General features: G+C 36.6%; 7 protein-coding genes across 7 annotated transcripts; 2 read left to right on the forward strand and 5 right to left on the reverse strand.

The window, feature by feature from the left end:
- Window positions 1–341: 341 nt before the first annotated feature.
- On the forward strand, window positions 342–4,061 carry RO3G_09493 (uncharacterized protein; the record flags this gene model as incomplete). The annotated part of the gene is made up of 4 exons (XM_067664078.1): window positions 342–378; window positions 447–722; window positions 849–3,162; window positions 3,275–4,061. 4 exons carry the CDS (start codon window positions 342–344, stop codon window positions 4,059–4,061), a joined length of 3,414 nt encoding a protein of 1,137 aa, XP_067520179.1.
- Window positions 4,062–4,701: 640 nt separating this feature from the next.
- RO3G_09494 (uncharacterized protein) lies at window positions 4,702–5,048 on the reverse strand (the record flags this gene model as incomplete). Its single annotated transcript, XM_067664079.1, has 2 exons — window positions 4,702–4,771; window positions 4,933–5,048. 2 exons carry the CDS (start codon window positions 5,046–5,048, stop codon window positions 4,702–4,704), a joined length of 186 nt encoding a protein of 61 aa, XP_067520180.1.
- A 1,342-nt stretch (window positions 5,049–6,390) lies between these two features.
- On the reverse strand, window positions 6,391–7,028 carry RO3G_09495 (uncharacterized protein; the record flags this gene model as incomplete). The annotated part of the gene is made up of 2 exons (XM_067664080.1): window positions 6,391–6,401; window positions 6,530–7,028. The coding sequence occupies 2 exons, from the start codon at window positions 7,026–7,028 to the stop codon at window positions 6,391–6,393; spliced, it is 510 nt and encodes a 169-aa protein (XP_067520181.1).
- Window positions 7,029–8,160: 1,132 nt separating this feature from the next.
- Window positions 8,161–11,435, reverse strand: RO3G_09496 (uncharacterized protein; the record flags this gene model as incomplete). Its single annotated transcript, XM_067664081.1, has 4 exons — window positions 8,161–8,169; window positions 8,220–8,254; window positions 8,411–9,898; window positions 10,067–11,435. The coding sequence occupies 4 exons, from the start codon at window positions 11,433–11,435 to the stop codon at window positions 8,161–8,163; spliced, it is 2,901 nt and encodes a 966-aa protein (XP_067520182.1).
- Window positions 11,436–12,689: 1,254 nt separating this feature from the next.
- On the reverse strand, window positions 12,690–12,946 carry RO3G_09497 (uncharacterized protein; the record flags this gene model as incomplete). Its single annotated transcript, XM_067664082.1, has 2 exons — window positions 12,690–12,704; window positions 12,794–12,946. The coding sequence occupies 2 exons, from the start codon at window positions 12,944–12,946 to the stop codon at window positions 12,690–12,692; spliced, it is 168 nt and encodes a 55-aa protein (XP_067520183.1).
- A 1,196-nt stretch (window positions 12,947–14,142) lies between these two features.
- RO3G_09498 (uncharacterized protein) lies at window positions 14,143–14,352 on the forward strand (the record flags this gene model as incomplete). The annotated part of the gene is made up of 2 exons (XM_067664083.1): window positions 14,143–14,258; window positions 14,286–14,352. The coding sequence occupies 2 exons, from the start codon at window positions 14,143–14,145 to the stop codon at window positions 14,350–14,352; spliced, it is 183 nt and encodes a 60-aa protein (XP_067520184.1).
- Window positions 14,353–15,340: 988 nt separating this feature from the next.
- Window positions 15,341–16,372, reverse strand: RO3G_09499 (uncharacterized protein; the record flags this gene model as incomplete). Its single annotated transcript, XM_067664084.1, has 1 exon — window positions 15,341–16,372. The coding sequence occupies one exon, from the start codon at window positions 16,370–16,372 to the stop codon at window positions 15,341–15,343; it is 1,032 nt and encodes a 343-aa protein (XP_067520185.1).
- Between the last annotated feature and the right edge of the window lie 2,011 nt (window positions 16,373–18,383).

The raw sequence follows: 18,383 nt of genomic DNA on the forward strand, positions 1-18,383 counted from the left end.
CATTAAGACTGCCTCCATATACAAACGAGCCTTACCAGCATTTTTGCGTCAAGAGGTCTCTCGCTCCTTGTTGAACCTAGGAAGAGATCAGCAAGATTCTGTCGCAAAAGTCGCTGCCAAGGCCAGAGTGGTACTGTCATCCAACTTGTGTTCCGAGGTCAGCCCATCACCTCGTCAAGACTCCGTCTCCGTCAAGTCTTCATCTTTGTCTCTCTCTGCAAATGGAACAGAGGCATCTAAGTACAACCCTAGGAACTCACATTTGTTGAGCAACTTACAGGGTATAACTAAGAAGTCCTCTCCCCCTGGCAACAACAAAAACAAATTTCATTGCGCCATCCATGGTCTGGCCAACCATCCTACAGACAAGTGCAACAAGTACAAGAATTTGTTGAGCCAAAGCTCTTCATCGGTGAGCCCTTCCCCCACTATCACCAATTCACCAGTGTCTTTTGTCTCTGCTGCCAAGAATTGTTATCGTTGCTTGGGTAATGTCCCTTGGTCAAAAGAGCACGCTGTTCGCTGTCCTCGTGACAAGCCCCATTATGGTCCGAGTAAAGCCATTCGTTCTGCTCGCTTGGTTACTTCAAGTTCTAATGGTAGCAAGCTCAACCTCACCATCACTCCTCAAGCTAGGCCACAACAGGCATCTTCTAAGGTGTCTAGTGGTGATAGCAACTTGATGGACGTAGATGACGAGGGCTATCCAGTCAACTATGATTGTAAGAAATTAACAAAACAGAATGAAGTATTTAAAAGTACTAACCATTCTTTAATTGTACCTATCACAATAGAGAACGTGAACACTATGGCCCTGGTTGATAGTGGTTCCTCCTTTAGCACGATAGACATCAATTTTGTTAATAAATATAATATTGCAATTGATAGAAATGTATCTGGTTCCGTTATACTTGCTACAAGTGATAATGTTAGTAAACGTTTCGGTACAACCAAATTTCCATTAAGTGTTATTTACGGTGATAATGATAATAATCTTATTCATACATCCCATTCTTTTGAAGTCCTTCCTCTTTCCTTGGATACTGAAGTTGTAATAGGATTAGATCTAATGCACAAGTTGAACATTCTTGTTACCAACTTAGCCATCAGACATCCTAATCTTGCACCAGTTATTGACAAAGAGATTACGGATGATACACCTGAACCTAACAAAGCTCCTTACGGTACACGTGAGCAACAAGTTCATTTCCATAATGCTATTAAACCATTTGTTGATCAAAATGCCTTAATACCAAAGAATTCATTCTGTACTGTACCCGAGTCAGTTATACGTTTAGATACTGTTAAAGGAAAAACCGCTTACCGTGCACCATATCGTACTCCTTTTAAATTACTACCAATCATGCGTGAATGTATTGACACTTGGTTAAAGGATGAAGTTATTGAACGTACATCACCTAATTCGGATTGGAATTCTCCTTTAACATTGGCACCTAAGAAAGACTTGCTTGGTAATCTCACAGGACATCGACCCTGTCTCGATCCTCGCTTGTTAAATTCTATTCTCGTGTCAAACGATAGACATCCTATTCCAAAGATTGAAGAGATTTTCGATCAATTACAAGGATCAACTATCTTTACCACTCTTGATCTTCGACAAGCATTTCATCGATTCCAAATCTACGAACCTGATCGTGTTAAGACCACATTCACTTTTGAAGGTCAACAATACCAATTTAGAGGTTGTCCATTTGGATTGAAACATATTGCTTCCCGTTATCAGCGAGTGATTAATATAGTGTTACGTGATTTACCTTATGCACAGGCTTTTGTTGATGATATCATCATATTTTCCAAGTCTTATGAGGAACACATCACACATGTGCAAAACATAATTCAGAGATTAACTAAAGTGAACTTGATCCTTAACCCAGACAAATGTCATTTTGCGCAGTCTACTGTTTACTTGCTTGGTTTCTGTGTTGATGCCAAAGGGTCTCGACTCGATCCTCGTAAAGTTACAAACGCTTTGACTTGGCCTAGACCTTCATCTGGAAAAGAGATTCAACGCTTTTTAGGACTGGTAAATTATTTTAGAAAATACTTGCCAAATATTTCTGAAGTCACTGCGCCTTTGGACAAATTACGTTTCGAAGGTAAACTTGATAAACTTTGGACATCTGAACAAGAAAGTGCTTTTGAAAAGATCAAGTCATTATTGTCTTCTGCGCCACTTCTTCATCATCCAGATTTAGAACAACCTTTTTACGTTGCTACTGATGCTAGTAACTATTCAATTGGTGCTGTTCTTTACCAAGTTATCAAAAATGAGACCCGATATATCGGTTTCATGGCACGCTCACTTTCTACATCTGAAAAGAATTATTCCACCACTAAACGTGAGCTATTAGCAGTGATATTTGCACTAAAGAAGTTTCATCCATTTTTGTGGGGTAATCCATTCACCTTATACACTGATCACAAGGCCTTGACTTATCTCCACACTCAGCCTGTAGCTAACGCTATGATGATCAATTGGCTGGATACTATACTGGATTATAACTTCAAAATCATCCATCGACCTGGTATTCAAAATATTCTGCCAGATGCTTTGTCGCGTCTTTTTGAACCTGAAAAAACGCTGGAGGGGGATAATAAAACCATCAAAACAATTGTCACTTCCCAAATTATCAATTCTAACGGATCAATTCTTACATCCAGAATGATGATGCCTGCTGACTTGATGACCCCAGCACCAGAAGACAGACACAAGCTACTCATGGATACACATTTAGAAGGACACCGTGGAGCTCAAGCAATCGTAACAGCTTTACATAGTGATGGTATTCACTGGACAAAGCTCAAGGAAGATGCGCTTGAAATAATACGTAGTTGTCCTGATTGCCAAAAATTCAATATCGCAAAACACGGATATAATCCCTTGACCTCAATCTATGCTGATGCACCTTGGGATCACATCTGTATCGATACAGCCGGACCTTTCCCTACTTCAGTACAAGGTAATCAATACATCCTTCTGGTAGTGGACGTCTTCACACGATATTGTGTACTCAAAGCCTTGCCCGATAAATCCTCTCTCACTATTGCACTTGCATTAAGGAGTATCTTAACGCTCTTTGGTCGACCAAAAATTATCCAAAGTGATAATGGTACTGAGTATGTCAATGAAATCGTAAGACTGTATGTTGAATCATCCGGTATTGATCATCGTCTCATATCAGCTTATCATCCCCGAGCTAACGGTATAGTCGAACGATGGGTTGGCAAAGCAAAAAAATATTTTGCACAAAAGATTACAAGGCAGAACTGAGGATGGGGACTTGTATGTTGACAGTACACAAGAAGCCCTCAACAATACACATACAGCTTTACACGGCACACGACCTTTCTCATTGATGTTCGCAAGACGTCCCAATGAAAACAAGGATTATAATAACGTGCTGGACAAAACTAAATCGCCTGAAACAATGAAACAGTTAGAAACTAGAATCAACGAGTTTAATGACACTGTCTTACCTGCCATTCGTGAAAAAATAAAAACTTCACAAACTGCTTCTCGAGACAAGTTCAACCAAACTCACAGAATTCTAACCGATATCCCCACTGGTAGTCAAGTCACGCTCAAGAATGTAAACCGTGTTGCAAAAAGTGATCCCCTCTACGTTGGTAATTATACTGTCAAAAGAAAAACTCAAGGTGGTTCATACGTGTTGGTTGATGCAACTGGAGCACTCTTACCAAGAGATGTACCTCCATCGCAAATAAAGGCTATTTCCCAGGAAGTATCCTTATCCAATACTGATCAATCTGAATCATACGATGTTGAGGCAGTTTTACACCATAAGGGATCACCGGGTAATTACTTATATAAAGTTCGATGGAAAGGTTATGGAGAAGAAGATGACACTTGGGAACCGGCTAGTCATTTCCATGATTACAGACCGATCCAAAAGTATTGGTCACGTATAAGTGAACAAGAACCAGCGCGCGAGGTTCAACTTGTTCCTAAAAAAGATACAACCAAGAAAAGAAAAAATGTGCATCGCAATGTAACTAACTCTAAAAGAAACAGACGTTAACACATTGACCTTCTTCCACCCAACTTTCATTAACTATACATATATGTTACCAGCAAATAACGCAATTATAAAATATTTACAAGGATAGTAAAAAATGGAATTTTTTCTCATGCCTTAATATTTTTCAATTTGCACGTTTGTACGCAGTCACATTTACAGACAAACATCACTTTAGCAATAAATTCCTGTTTAGGGTTTATTATCGCCTAAATGCTTTGTTCCATTCTTGAACACTATACTTTATATGTTTATATAAAGAGCCACTATACGTTATATGACTTCACCCTACCAAGCACCTATTTCTTACAACAAATAGAGCTCATCTTGACATCTCAAACCTCATTTTGACATTCAGTTAAACAAACATCTTTTTACTTGCCACATTAATTCCAGAAAAGATAATTACAACCTGGAAGGGGGCAATGTCATGTTTTGACATGTCAATAAGATAACAGTCTTATCATTCTAAGCTAAATCTTTACAAATGAGTTTGAATAAGAATAGATCCTGATAATTACCAACTGCCCTGAACAGCCAAGTTTCACTTTCATCTCAACAGTTGATTATTTACATCAGTTTATAAAATTTTTCTTATACATGTCAAATCATATCGGTCGTAACTATCTCTTGTCATTTAATCTCAGGTCTTGCTCAAACTAATATAAATAGCCTTGGAATCTTTCTTTAATAAAAGTAATTCGACTTTAGAACTATTGTTCGGTCTCGTTAATTCTTCTTTGTCTATTTTAAATACTTAAAACACTTCACTGTGAGCACTTATCTCTTGATGTATCGGCGTGTTGACTCTGCCACAATACTCGGTCTACCTCCTCTTTTACGTATTCTATCGTGTATCCACTTATTTGCATACCTGTTGATGGTATTTCTATGCACTTCAACCCGTTTCCCAATGACTGCAGGGTCAACACTGTTCTCTAATAATGTTTTGATACTGTTTTGAATATCGGATGGAAGCTTTTTGGGCATTACTGATGATGGATGGATACTGACGATGTATGATGGGTTTGGGTAAAGTAGGAAAGAAAAAAAAGAAAACAATTGCAAAAAAAATTATTTTGGGGTCCCCAGTGTGACTAGGCATAGAGAAAATTAGATTAAATCCGCCAGAATTGTCTCAGTCCGGACATATGATACCAAATACCTTTTCATTTTAAAAGTCGAAAAACTGCACCAACCGACCTCCTCTTTTTGCTGAGTGCTCTTTGGATCAATACTCCGTATCTGACCTTGAAACTTTTGTTAATAGATAGTAACAGTAGTAACTCTTTTTGTTCCAAGTTTCGTAATGTTTACTTTTGAACTGACAGAGCTATACTCGTATTTCAGAAAAACTGAGTTGCGTTGGTGCAATTTTTTGACCCACTGTATGTTTGAAATAATGAATTTTAATACGACCCAACCGGTTGCCATCACAATTTTTCTCTCTTTTGACGTGATTAGAATGCTAGCTGTATTTAAGAGTGCTTACAATTCCTTTATTTTAAATTTTATATTCCCTTGTTTAAATTATTTCTCTTTTTTACCCTCTCGTCAATTGCATGCATAAATCACTGTCAGAGGAGAAAGTAAACGATCTCAAACAGACATTAACCGGATCCACATCAAAGTATGATATTGCTAAGGAGACTGGATTACATGAATCAACTGTTAGTAGATACTTTATAACGTTGTTTTCAAGTAGGACAGTGAGCACAAGTGATAGACCTGCAGTAGTCTCCAAAGTGACGAAGCGGTTAATCAAAAGAAAAGTCATGCAAAGGGTTTTAAAGACTTCCAAAGAGGTATACCGGGAGCCAGTTGGATTTGGCTATGTTTTAATCGTAAGATTAAATAAAAAAATTAAACAAAAAAACAATAGCAGCAATATAAAATTAAAATCCTTCTTTATTGCAGATTTCTTTATATTGCAAAAGAGCCCCGTTTAATGGATAAAAAGTTGGCATCTATTTATATTCTTTGTGAGCGTAGATATAAAAGATATAGACTCGGTAACGATGTCGTGCTGAAGAACCAATGATTAAGCTAAAGCTTGTCGATGTTCTAATATATGCATCTGAAGTTGAACAATAGAAATAATAACCAGTCAATTAACTTTGATCTAATTACTTTTAGGGTTGACAATTGATTAAACTCGCTAGGATGACAAATACTGATCTTATTGTTCTAAATTTGGAAAAGTGTGGAATTGTTCAATCATAGTTTAATCTTTGTGTATCGTTATTTATTTTAATACAACTGATATCTTATAGAAAATAACTATGTTTACAACATTATCCTCCCCCAGACTTGACAATAGTCAGGTCGGCATTCATGCAGATACTAAATGTTATTTTCTTATTGGTTAATTTATGTATCTTGATGCTCAGCAAGTTTATGAAGTCAGCGGCCGCTCTGCTACATGAACTTTTTTTTTTTTTTTTAGTTTCTATTGTTTCTTATTCTTTTACTTTTTCTAAGGACTGTGCTATCTTGTACCATGTCCTTTCTTTTATGGTTCTTGTTTTCTTCAGTCACATTAGGTCTAGCAGAAGTCTTTTTAGTGTAGTCTTTTTCATTAGCTATCATCTTTTGCTTTCGTGCTTGCTCTAATTCCTTCAACTCTTTTCTCTTAAGCCAATATTTATCAATGGGTACTGTGCTGGAGAAGGATGATGTTTTTTCCCACGTATTCTCTCTTTCACCATAACCAGCCCATTTTACAAGGTATTCTCTTTGTCCTGGACCGCCTCTGTGATCTCTAATATCCTCAACTTCATAGTATGTATCTTCTATAGCTGTTTCGTCAATAGAGACTACCTTGAGTTCTGATGGGACATATTCACGATGTAACAGTTCATTTTGCTCATCTTTTAAGACATAGGAACCACCTTGAGTTTTTCGAACGACAATGTAAGGCCCTTCATAAAGAGGTGACAGCTTACTAGTCCGTCCTGGTAATCTAACCATAACTGCAGTATCCTTCGGAAGATCTATGATCATATTTTTGTCATTGAACCTCTTGCTTGCTTCCTCTATGATCTTCTGTGTTCTTTCACGAATGGCAGGAAACACAATCTAGTACATGCGATCAGTTCTCTCAATTAGCTCTTGTTCTGTAACAGGTCTATTAGGAATCTTATCAGCTATACTCTGATCACCGTAATCCTCAAAGCTATTAAGTCTTCGAGCAAACATCAAGGAAAATGGAGCACTCTTTGAACGGTGTCTTATTTTATAATTCGACGCTAGTTGGACAATTGGTAATACATCATCCCAATCATTGCTGTTAGAATTAACCATTTTTCTTATAGTGTTTAATGTCGTCTTTACAGCGCTCTCGCTCACGCCATTACCTCGACTGTGAAAGGCTGTACTGTATCTGCGATCTATTCCTAGGTGCTTGGATAATGAGTGCATGAGGCTATTCTTAAACTCTCTGCCGTTATCACTTTGAATGATTTTAGGTATGCCATAGTCACCAAAGATTTTTATTAATTCTTTTGCTACAGTGTCACTTTGTTTATTTTTTAATGGACGCAGTATGATGTACCTGGTACATACATCTATCATCACAAGGACATAGACATTTTCATTTGCCGTAACAGGTAAAGGTCCTAACAGATCAATTCCAATATGGTCAAATGGTAGATATGCAAGAATATTCTTTAAAGGATGATAACCTTTCTTGCTTATATTGTGTCTCTGGCATTCAATACATGATTTGATTGTCTCAGTAGCATCTTTATAAATATTATTCCAATGAAGTCCTTGTGAATGTAACTGCTCCACAATACTCGTACTACCGAAGTGTCCGAAGGTATGAGCATCTTCAAGTAGACGTGCTCTCTTCTCAGGTGGAGGAGTCATATAGTCAGTTGTGGGATTATTAGCAAACTTTTTATTTTTTATTTTCACAGCTAGCACATTTAGTTTCTTGTCCTGACTATAGATCAAGTTGTGTCTCTTTGCTGTAGAGTTTGTCTGTCTTTTAACTTTTATTTTATTTTGATTTTTATTTTTAATTTCCTTTTTTTCTTTTTTATTTTCTTTTTGCGCAGCATCACCCCCTCCCAGCATGAACTCATTATTCAAGCAAGGTTCATAAAGTCTAGAAAGTAAGTCTGGTAATTGATTGAGAATTCCTTGTATGTGAATTACATCAAAGTTGAAATCTAGTAAAGTTTCTAACCAGCCTATCATCATAGGGTTTGCTTGTTCTTGGGTATGTAAATACATTAAAGCCTTATGGTCAGTACGTAATTCAAATTTATTTCCCCATAAAAACTCACGATATTTTTCTAGTGCAAACACTACCGCGTACAGTTCACGTTTAGTTGTATTCCACTTACGTTGAGAGGGTGACAAAGATTTGGATGCAAATGCAATGTGTAAAGTTCTATTCAGCTCATCTCTTTGGGTCAATACTGCACCAACACCATATTGTGAGGCATCAGTAGCCACGTAGAATTTCTTTGACAAGTCTGGAGTGTGCAACAGTGTCTTTGACTTTAGAATCTCTTTTAAAGCAATGAATGCATCAGTGTGTTCTTGGGTCCAGTTGTTTTGTACATCAAGATCATTACGAAGTCTGTCGATAGGTGCAGCTACACGAGAGATTAAAGGTATAAAGTCTCTCATATATGATACAATGCCCATTAATCGCATCACTTCTTTTTTATTGCGTGGTATAGGCCAACTATCGATGTTTGTTAGGCGGCGTGGATCTACTTTGATGATACCACCACTCTCAACTACAAATCCTAAAAGATAAATTGATCGTTGATACCAACTGCACTTCTTTACATTGATTTTTAGGTTGACGGAAGTTAATCGTTCAATCACCTTTTTTACATTTGAAGCATGATTATCAGCTGTTCCTTTGATTACACAGTCATCAACATAGGTCTCAATGAAATCCATATCTGCAAAGAGTATTTTCATCACTTTACAGAATATTGCAGTAACTGTTTTTAGACCGAAACAACATCCTTGAAAGGTATATGTTCGATTCTTAAATTGGAAGGAGAGTTTGTGTTGATCTTTAGGGGCTACAAGGAAACTATTGTATGCATTTTTCAAGTCAATCTTAGTGAATACTTCACCACCAGCTAAGTTATCAAATATGCTTCTTATTTTTGGAACAGGATAAACGACATCAGGGATTAGTTTGTTGATACCACGAACATCTAAACATACTCTGTGGCTCGTTATCTCATTGTTCTCATCTTTCTTTGGTACCATTAATAAAGGACTGTTAAAGGATGTGTTAGCGCGGTTCTCTTTAATGATACCTGCTTTTAACCATTCATTTATTTGCTCTTCTAATTCAGGCATTTGTCGGTGAGCAATCGGATATTGTCTCTTAAAGGACTTCGCTCCCTTTTCCATTGGTAATTCTACTACAGATTCTGGTACTGTGCAGAAAGATCCAGCAGGAATATTTTGATTGTCATCAATTGCATTCTGGATATAAGCCATGAATTGCTTTTGTTGATCTTCGGTACCATAGGGTGAGTTGTTAGGTTCAATCTCATTATTAGCATCAAAATTCATATTTAGAAATTGTGCGTCTTCTTTTAATCTATTTGAATAATCATCTTCATTACCTGGATACTTGTATGCTACTCCAGTGAGGCCGATATTCATCTTTCCAAGAACATCAGTTCCAAGCAAGACATCAAATTCTTGTGTCATTGTCTCATTAAAATTTACAACTTCAAAAGAATGTTTAAAAGAGATGTTATTCATATAAGTAAAAGTGAGAGGATCGGTTTGTCCAATTCGTTTACAATTATTATCTGAAGACAAAAAATTTAAAGAACCATTTACAGGATTCACTTTGTTAATATTCAATTTATTATTTAAACAAATTTTTGATATGCAAGTGATATCACTGCCAGTGTCTATCTTGCCAATTAATTTCTTGCCCTCTATTAATATAGGAGTCAAAAGTTTAAAAGGATTAGTATCTTCATCTTCAGTTATTTTATTTCATAATGCCTTACAGTCATATGAATTATTTTCAGCTTCTGTCATATCATGATCATTTTCAATTTCATCATTTACAGTACGAACAATGGCATAAATCGACTTGTCCGAATCTCTTGGTCTATTTGGATCGACATGAAGTTTTCTTTTATAATCTGCGTATTCTTGACATTGATGGCCATGAGACCAACTTCTACCACAATATCGACAGGGTTTACTTGTGCTTGCTTTTTGAGGAAAATTTTTATTGCCATAATACTTATTTTTTATGGTCGACGCAGCATCATTTTTCTTGTTTGCTTTGCTAAAGCAATCATCTTCATTGTGATTTGCATTAGCACCACCATGTTTTGAACAAAAGAAAGCACCAGACGAACCATGACCTTTGTTTCTTTTTTGACTACCGAAAGGACTAGTACTTGTGTGGATTCTTTTGCTACCACTGGTGACATTGGCATAGGATGCTCCTGAATAGGTTCTCGGGTCATCTCCTAGCAAATTTCTTGCTATTTCAGCTGCTCTCTCCACAGTCCATGGTATATTCTTATTTTCTTTTAAAACAAAAGCTGTCTTACACTTCTCAAGAACAGGTTCAGAGAATGATGCCTTAAATCTAGCAGCTACCATTGGATCATTTTTATTTGCCCCAGCCTCAATACAAGTGCTTAAAAATCGGGTCATATACGAGGATACAGATTCATGTTTATTCATTGTCATGGTAAATAGTCGATGCATAGCATCTGTTCTAGCGTTGTCAGTCAAGAATTTGTTCGTAAAGACAATTCTAGCTGCATTCCATGTGTCACATCTCTTTAGGTCTTTTTCAATCCAATCATCATGGTCGAAAGCCAAAGAAACAGGGAGATACCGGCGCCAAACCTCTTGAATATCCAAGGCAGCAGAATAAATTACCTTTTCGAAGGACCGCAAAAAGTGTTCGACTGACTCGTAACATTTCTCACCAGGAAATGGGACATCAGGCCAAGAAGAGAGTTGAAATTTGGGTATATCATTTTGGGTTAACCGCAAACCAATTTCCTTCTTGACAGGAGTAGATATAGTAGGAACCAATTTCCCAGAGAGGGCAAGCAACTGTGCACCATATTTACGCATTTTTTGGAACGCCACGTCTGCTTGATCTTCTTCACCAGCCATTATATGTTTTTGATATAAGCGAGCATATTCTTCCTTTTTATATCGTATGAGTTTTGAAACTTCAGCATCAATGTCATCATGATTATTGATTTCTTCATGCGCATTGGCATTAATTGTTGGGGTTATTTCAGAGCCATCTTCAGTAAGAGAAGGGTCTTGACTTTCTTGTTCGATCTCCATATCAGATGGATCATGCTCCATGGGTCGATCGTCTTGTTTAGGATTTTCCATAGCAGTTTACCAGGGTAAGAACCAGAAGGATGATTAATTTTAAAAAATGTTTTAATCGTAAGATTAAATAAAAAATTAAACAAAAAAACAATAGCAGCAATATAAAATTAAAATCCTTCTTTATTGCAGATTTCTTTCTATTGCAAAAGAGCCCCGTTTAATGGATAAAAAGTTGGCATCTATTTATATTCTTTGTGAGCGTAGATATAAAAAATATAGACTCGGTAACGATGTCGTGCTGAAGAACCAATGATTAAGCTAAAGCTTGTCGATGTTCTAATATATGCATCTGAAGTTGAACAATAGAAATAATAACCAGTCAATTAACTTTGATCTAATTACTTTTGGGGGTTGACAATTGATTAGACTCGCTAGGATGACAAATACTGATCTTATTGTTCTAAATTTGGAAAAGTGTGGAATTGTTCAATCATAGTTTAATCTTTTGTGTATCGTTATTTATTTTAATACAACTGATATCTTATAGAAAATAACTATGTTTACAACAACTACAACTTGTTTTAAAAGAAAAGGGCGGTGAGATTAATTATTAGCTAATAAAATAAAAAATGTTGACAAAAACCAAAAAAATTGTTCATTTTGATTTTGATTTTTGATTGGATATTTTCCAGCATTTACGCATAGCACGTGATATGCTTACAGTGTAGTAAATAGCTGAGAAGCAGTGTTTCATAATGGTTTGTGCTGGGCGCTGATTGGGGATTATGCGAAGCAGATTCAGTACGAAATGTGTAAAAGGCGGTTCAAAATGAACAATTTTTTGAGGTAGTGTATGTAGTAACCAAGAGAGCTATATTAACGATTGGCCAGCTCAGAGCCCGGACTTAAATTCAATCGAGCACGTACGGCATCAATTGAAGTTGAAGCTCAAATATTACGAACGTAGAGCAAAGAACACGGATGTGCTTCGGGAACGAGTTGATGAAATATGAGTTGACTTCAATAAATAACTTTGCGAAATCATGTAGATAGCATTTCGGAAAGAACTCAAGAGATTATTAATAGAAAAGGAGGACCAACTAAATAATAATAAATAAGTTTGTTCTGTGAAAATTTTCAAATTGCGCGCTCCTTACTTCCTTCAATACTTATCCAATAGGGCTTAAACTCTTTCAAACTTTTCACGACATGTAGGAAATTTACTATGTGGGAACAGAGGCAGTTTGTACCATTGTAACAGGATGTGCGCTACAAAAACCGAGAAAAATGGATTCCTTGCAGCATTTTTTTGACCTACTGTATGTGATTCTATAATGTAAGTGAAAAAAAAAAGAAAAAAAAAAGAAATAAAGTTATTAAATTGTATTTGCTAATTGATACTTTAATTTTAGACTTACACTACACTGCTTTTTGATCCTGTTGATCTCAGCCATATCAACATACTGCTGCCCTTGCTGTGGCTGTTGAACTGGATGCTGCTGTTGCTGCTGCTGCTGCTGCAGTTGTTGCTGTTGCCACATTTGAGCAAAAAAGTGGATTTGGGCAGCCATCATCTCTGGTGTGAGACCAGAGGCTGCTCCAATAGCCTCTGCACCAGTATGGCTGCCAAAGCTTGCAACAGGAGCAGACACAGGGACAGGAGCGGACACGGGAACAGGAAAAGGAACAGAAGCAGAAGCAGTAGCGGAAACAGGAGCAGGAGCGTGTAATAGACGAAGATAAAAAGAAATAAAAAAGCACCAAAACGATAATTACTTTGAGATACTTTTTATTCTTGATTATATCCAAGTTAAAAGTTATCTTTTTTCAATCAGGATTTAGGTGGAATATTTATATTCTTTTGAATGATAATTCATGGGGACGATTGAGTTAAATCAATTGGTTCTTTCTTGATGTTTCATTCTGGATTGGGGCATTGTCATCATATCTTGTTCCATGGAATCTTATCTTGTATAATTATATTATAAATCGTTGTTCTAAGCTACTAGTGTTGCATTTATAAATAGTCATCCATGGAATCGTTGTTTAAGACGGCACTTGTATTTTGTTCCTGAATGGTTATTGGGTTTGAGTAAACTCGGTTACTAAATAAGTACAGAAAGACTGAAACCTAATAATGGAGACAACAGGAGCTATTAAGGCACCAATCGGATTATCGATAGGATTATTTCTCAATCATTCGTTTAGATCAATAAAGTTACTATGCAAGAAAAACAATATTCTATTCTGACATACATAGTCTCAATGCAACTTAATACATTGGATCATAAAAGAGATTATGCAAAGACTCATTACTATAACAAGTTAGTATTATATATGTAAGACATTTATTACTCTTTATGATATACAGTGGGTCAAAAAACTGCACCAACGCAACTCAGTTTTTCTGAAATACGAGTATAGCTCTGTCAGTTCAAAAGTAAACATTACGAAACTTGGAACAAAAAGAGTTACTACTGTTACTATCTATTAACAAAAGTTTCAAGGTCAGATACGGAGTATTGATCCAAAGAGCACTCAGCAAAAAGAGGAGGTCGGTTGGTGCAGTTTTTCGACTTTTAAAATGAAAAGGTATTTGGTATCATATGTCCGGACTGAGACAATTCTGGCGGATTTAATCTAATTTTCTCTATGCCTAGTCACACTGGGGACCCCAAAATAATTTTTTTTGCAATTGTTTTCTTTTTTTTCTTTCCTACTTTACCCAAACCCATCATACATCGTCAGTATCCATCCATCATCAGTAATGCCCAAAAAGCTTCCATCCGATATTCAAAACAGTATCAAAACATTATTAGAGAACAGTGTTGACCCTGCAGTCATTGGGAAACGGGTTGAAGTGCATAGAAATACCATCAACAGGTATGCAAATAAGTGGATACACGATAGAATACGTAAAAGAGGAGGTAGACCGAGTATTGTGGCAGAGTCAACACGCCGATACATCAAGAGATAAGTGCTCACAGGTTGTTTGAAGACTGCCAAGAATGTGCATATGAAGTTGGGGGAGCTTGGACACCCTATGTCGTATCAATTGGCAATCAATGTCTTACATTCAGTTGTAATTTATGCTGAGATCAAAAAGAAGAAGCCATTATTGACTGAAAAGCACAAGAAGGCTCGATTAGCATGGTCAAAAAAGCATCAATATTGGACAGTACATGATTGGCGACGTGTCGTCTTTTCTGGTGAGACGAAAATCAACATTTGGGGCTCTGATGGTGGCAAGTATTACTGTAAAAGAAAATGTGATCGTTTACAGCCTCACCATATCGACGTTACTGTGAAGCATGGAGGCGGTGGTCTCACGTTATGGGCTTGTATAACCAGCGAAGGACCTGGATACGCATGTCAGATCTATAATGATACAGTTGTTGGAATAATTGTTCGAATATTTTGCAATTTTATACATTTTGCTTTGTATCTCTGCAGTCAGATAAGATAGAGCTACGTACAATACCTCATTAGAAAGCTACAGCTGTCGGATATAGCATATAAAAAGCTAAGGTTACGGAATTACTTCCATATATAGTAAGATCAAATTGCGTCAAGCATATGCATTCGAACAATTTTTCCAACTCAATGCATTCTATAATGATGATATCGTTGTCGCTACTGACATCACAAATACAGCATTACTGAATGATGTAATAATAAAACAACGCTTTTGCTTTTAGTCAGAGCTTAAGGTACAGTGGCTACCAAAACCGTTCGCACAAAACGTATTTTTTCCTTTCTGAATCTTTTGTGACCTATTGCGCATAAAAGATACCATATCTAATACATATTTCCTAAGAGTACAAACTCTTGGCTTTCTGATGAAGTATAAAATGTCACCCTATGCGCACCCTAACTCGTACTACGGAGAATCAAAACTCAAAGGCACATTCGAACGGTTTTGGGGCCACATATTTTAAAAGCGAAATGAATTAAAATAAGTTTATTTAATATCCAGTATACAAGCCATCAGCCTCAATAACTGCACGACATCGATCGGGCATACTTTTAATAAACCTTTGGCATTCTTCAGCCGTGATTTGGTACCAAGTGTGTCCTATACGATCCCATAGCTCATGTATACCACATGGAGGGCAGTCATAATTTTTAAACAGCCGTCTTTTAAGTAATTGCCACATGTTTTCAATTGGGTTCAAGTCCGGTGATTGTGGTGGCCATTTCATTACATAAAACTCTTGCTCATTTAGCCATTTTGATACGACTTTAGCTGTATGTTTGGGGTCGTTGTCCTGCATAAAGATAAATTTACTCGTAGATTTTCCACTTTCTTCCATATACCAGGCCAAAGACTTCATCAAGTCATCTTGTAAAACCTCCAAATAAACGTCCTTTGTCATGTTCTTGCCCACATCCACAATATAGCCTGGACCGTACCAGCTAATGCAGCTCCATACCATTATAGAGCCTCCTCCATGCTTCACTGTCTCACAAACCTGATGCTTTTTTAACGGTTGGCCTGGCACTTTCCATGCATAAGACTTCCCGTCGGACCCAAAACGGTTGACTTTGGTTTCGTCAGACCATATGACGTTCATCCAATCGTTTACTGTCCAGTCAATGTGCTGACGAGCCCATTGGAGCCTCTTCTTTCTATTTCTTTCATTAATTAAAGGTTTCTTTGGCCTGACAAATGAGACCAAACCAGCATCTCTTAACGCTCTACGTACAGTATTTACAGAAACTGACTTGCCCAAGTTCTGCTCTAACGACTGCTGTGCTTGTACAGCATTTTCGAGACCATCTACTGTTACAGCACGAACGAGATGCTGCTGTTCCCGCTTAGTGAGCGCTTTTGGCCTACCACCTTTGTCAATTCGAGCAGGCAAGCCTAACTCCAAACGAATTTTATGAACAGTAGAGGATGATACTTTGACTAAATTTGCAATTTTATGATAAGAAAAACCTTGACGAAGGTAAAACTCGATAGTGTTCTTGCGATCTTCTGTTAATGGTTGCATGTTGGGTAATTACTTGGTAGATGTCGAGATGTCGAAATGAGAATGTGCGAATGACAAAGAAAAAAGGCAAAAAAATAATGCGCAGTGGTGAATTAGTAAGCAGCGAAAGTTCTGGAAGAATTGGAGGGTGCAGTGACTGCGTTTATCGCAATCGAAGAATTCCTCAAGCGTGGCCCCAAAACTGTTCGAATGTGCCTTTGAGTTTTGATTCTCCGTAGTACGAGTTAGGGTGCGCATAGGGTGACATTTTATACTTCATCAGAAAGCCAAGAGTTTGTACTCTTAGGAAATATGTATTAGATATGGTATCTTTTATGCGCAATAGGTCACAAAAGATTCAGAAAGGAAAAAATACGTTTTGTGCGAACGGTTTTGGTAGCCACTGTACCTTAAGCTCTGACTAAAAGCAAAAGCGTTGTTTTATTATTACATCATTCAGTAATGCTGTATTTGTGATGTCAGTAGCGACAACGATATCATCATTATAGAATGCATTGAGTTGGAAAAATTGTTCGAATGCATATGCTTGACGCAATTTGATCTTACTATATATGGAAGTAATTCCGTAACCTTAGCTTTTTATATGCTATATCCGACAGCTGTAGCTTTCTAATGAGGTATTGTACGTAGCTCTATCTTATCTGACTGCAGAGATACAAAGCAAAATGTATAAAATTGCAAAATATTCGAACAATTATTCCAACAACTGTACCATGAATTCAGAGTTATACCAAGAAATCCTTAGTACAAGTCTAAAAGACACTATGGAGTACTATGATCTGAACTGGGAAACGTCGGTATTTCAGCATGACAATGATCATAGACATCGATCAAAGTTTACAACACAATGGATGACGGATAGTGGCATGATTTATTTTGACGATTGACCATCACAAGGTCCAGATCATAATCCTATTGAACATATATGGCATCACTTGAAGTTAAAGCTGAGCATGTATGATAATAGGGCGACCAGCATCCATGAATTGTGGCAAAGAATCGAAAATGAATGGAATTCGTTTACTAAGGAACAATGCATCAAATATATACACAGTATGCCAGACAGAATGCAAGCAGTCTTAGCAAAGAAGGGTGGATCCACTAATATTAAAAAAGTCAAAAAACTGCACCAACCGACCTCCTCTTTTTGCTGAGTGCTCTTTAAATCAATACTCCGCATCTGACCTTGAAACTTTTGTCAATAAATAGTAACAGTAGTAACTCGTTTTGTTCCAAGTTTCGTAATGTTTACTTTTAAACTGACAGAGCTATACTGGTATTTCCGAAAAACTGAGTTGCGTTGGTGCAGTTTTTTGACCCACTGTATATATATATGTTGTAATTTTCTTTAATATATTGCTTGTTTGCGGGTTTAGGCTTTTAAGTATGTAAGTTTTGTCGATAGTGACCACCAGATCTTGTTAATAGTAGATCAAACTTGTTAGAATAGGTTAAACTCTTGAGGTTTAGGAATAGGTTTACAATGAAGATTATTGACTTCAAGGGACTTCAGTATTTAAAATAGAACACAGACCAAAGGGTTTCAATTGAACGCTTGATGGATTTATTGTTTTATAAAATAAAGAAAATATAAAAAGAATATAAAATTCAAAAGTAAAGTGAAGTGAAGTCAAAATAGGGATAAGATATAAGGGTATTTATATGTTTTTGGTTTTTATAATTTTATGTTGTTTTTGGTTTTCAAGCAAAAGAGTTGATACTCCGTTTTCAAATAGGTTGTTACGCAAAAGTTCATTTTCTAACTGGCGTGGTACTAAAAAAAACTTGACTGTATATCTTTCAATGTATAATATTTTTTTTTTTTTTTTTTCTTTTTAGCTTTTCTTATTTTTTTGACCTTTTTTATATTTTCAACATTTTTTATCTTTTTAACTTTTTTCATTTTTTTTTTTTTTTTTTTATCTTTTTGACTTGACTCGGCTAATCTCTGTGCATCTTCATTGCCATTTTCGTTACAGTAGAATGAAAAGTGTGACAATTGAATAAAATA

The sequence above is a fragment of the Rhizopus delemar genome, genomic scaffold, assembly GCF_000149305.1.
Source record: "Rhizopus delemar RA 99-880 supercont3.7 genomic scaffold, whole genome shotgun sequence".
NCBI lineage: Eukaryota > Fungi > Mucoromycota > Mucoromycetes > Mucorales > Rhizopodaceae > Rhizopus > Rhizopus delemar.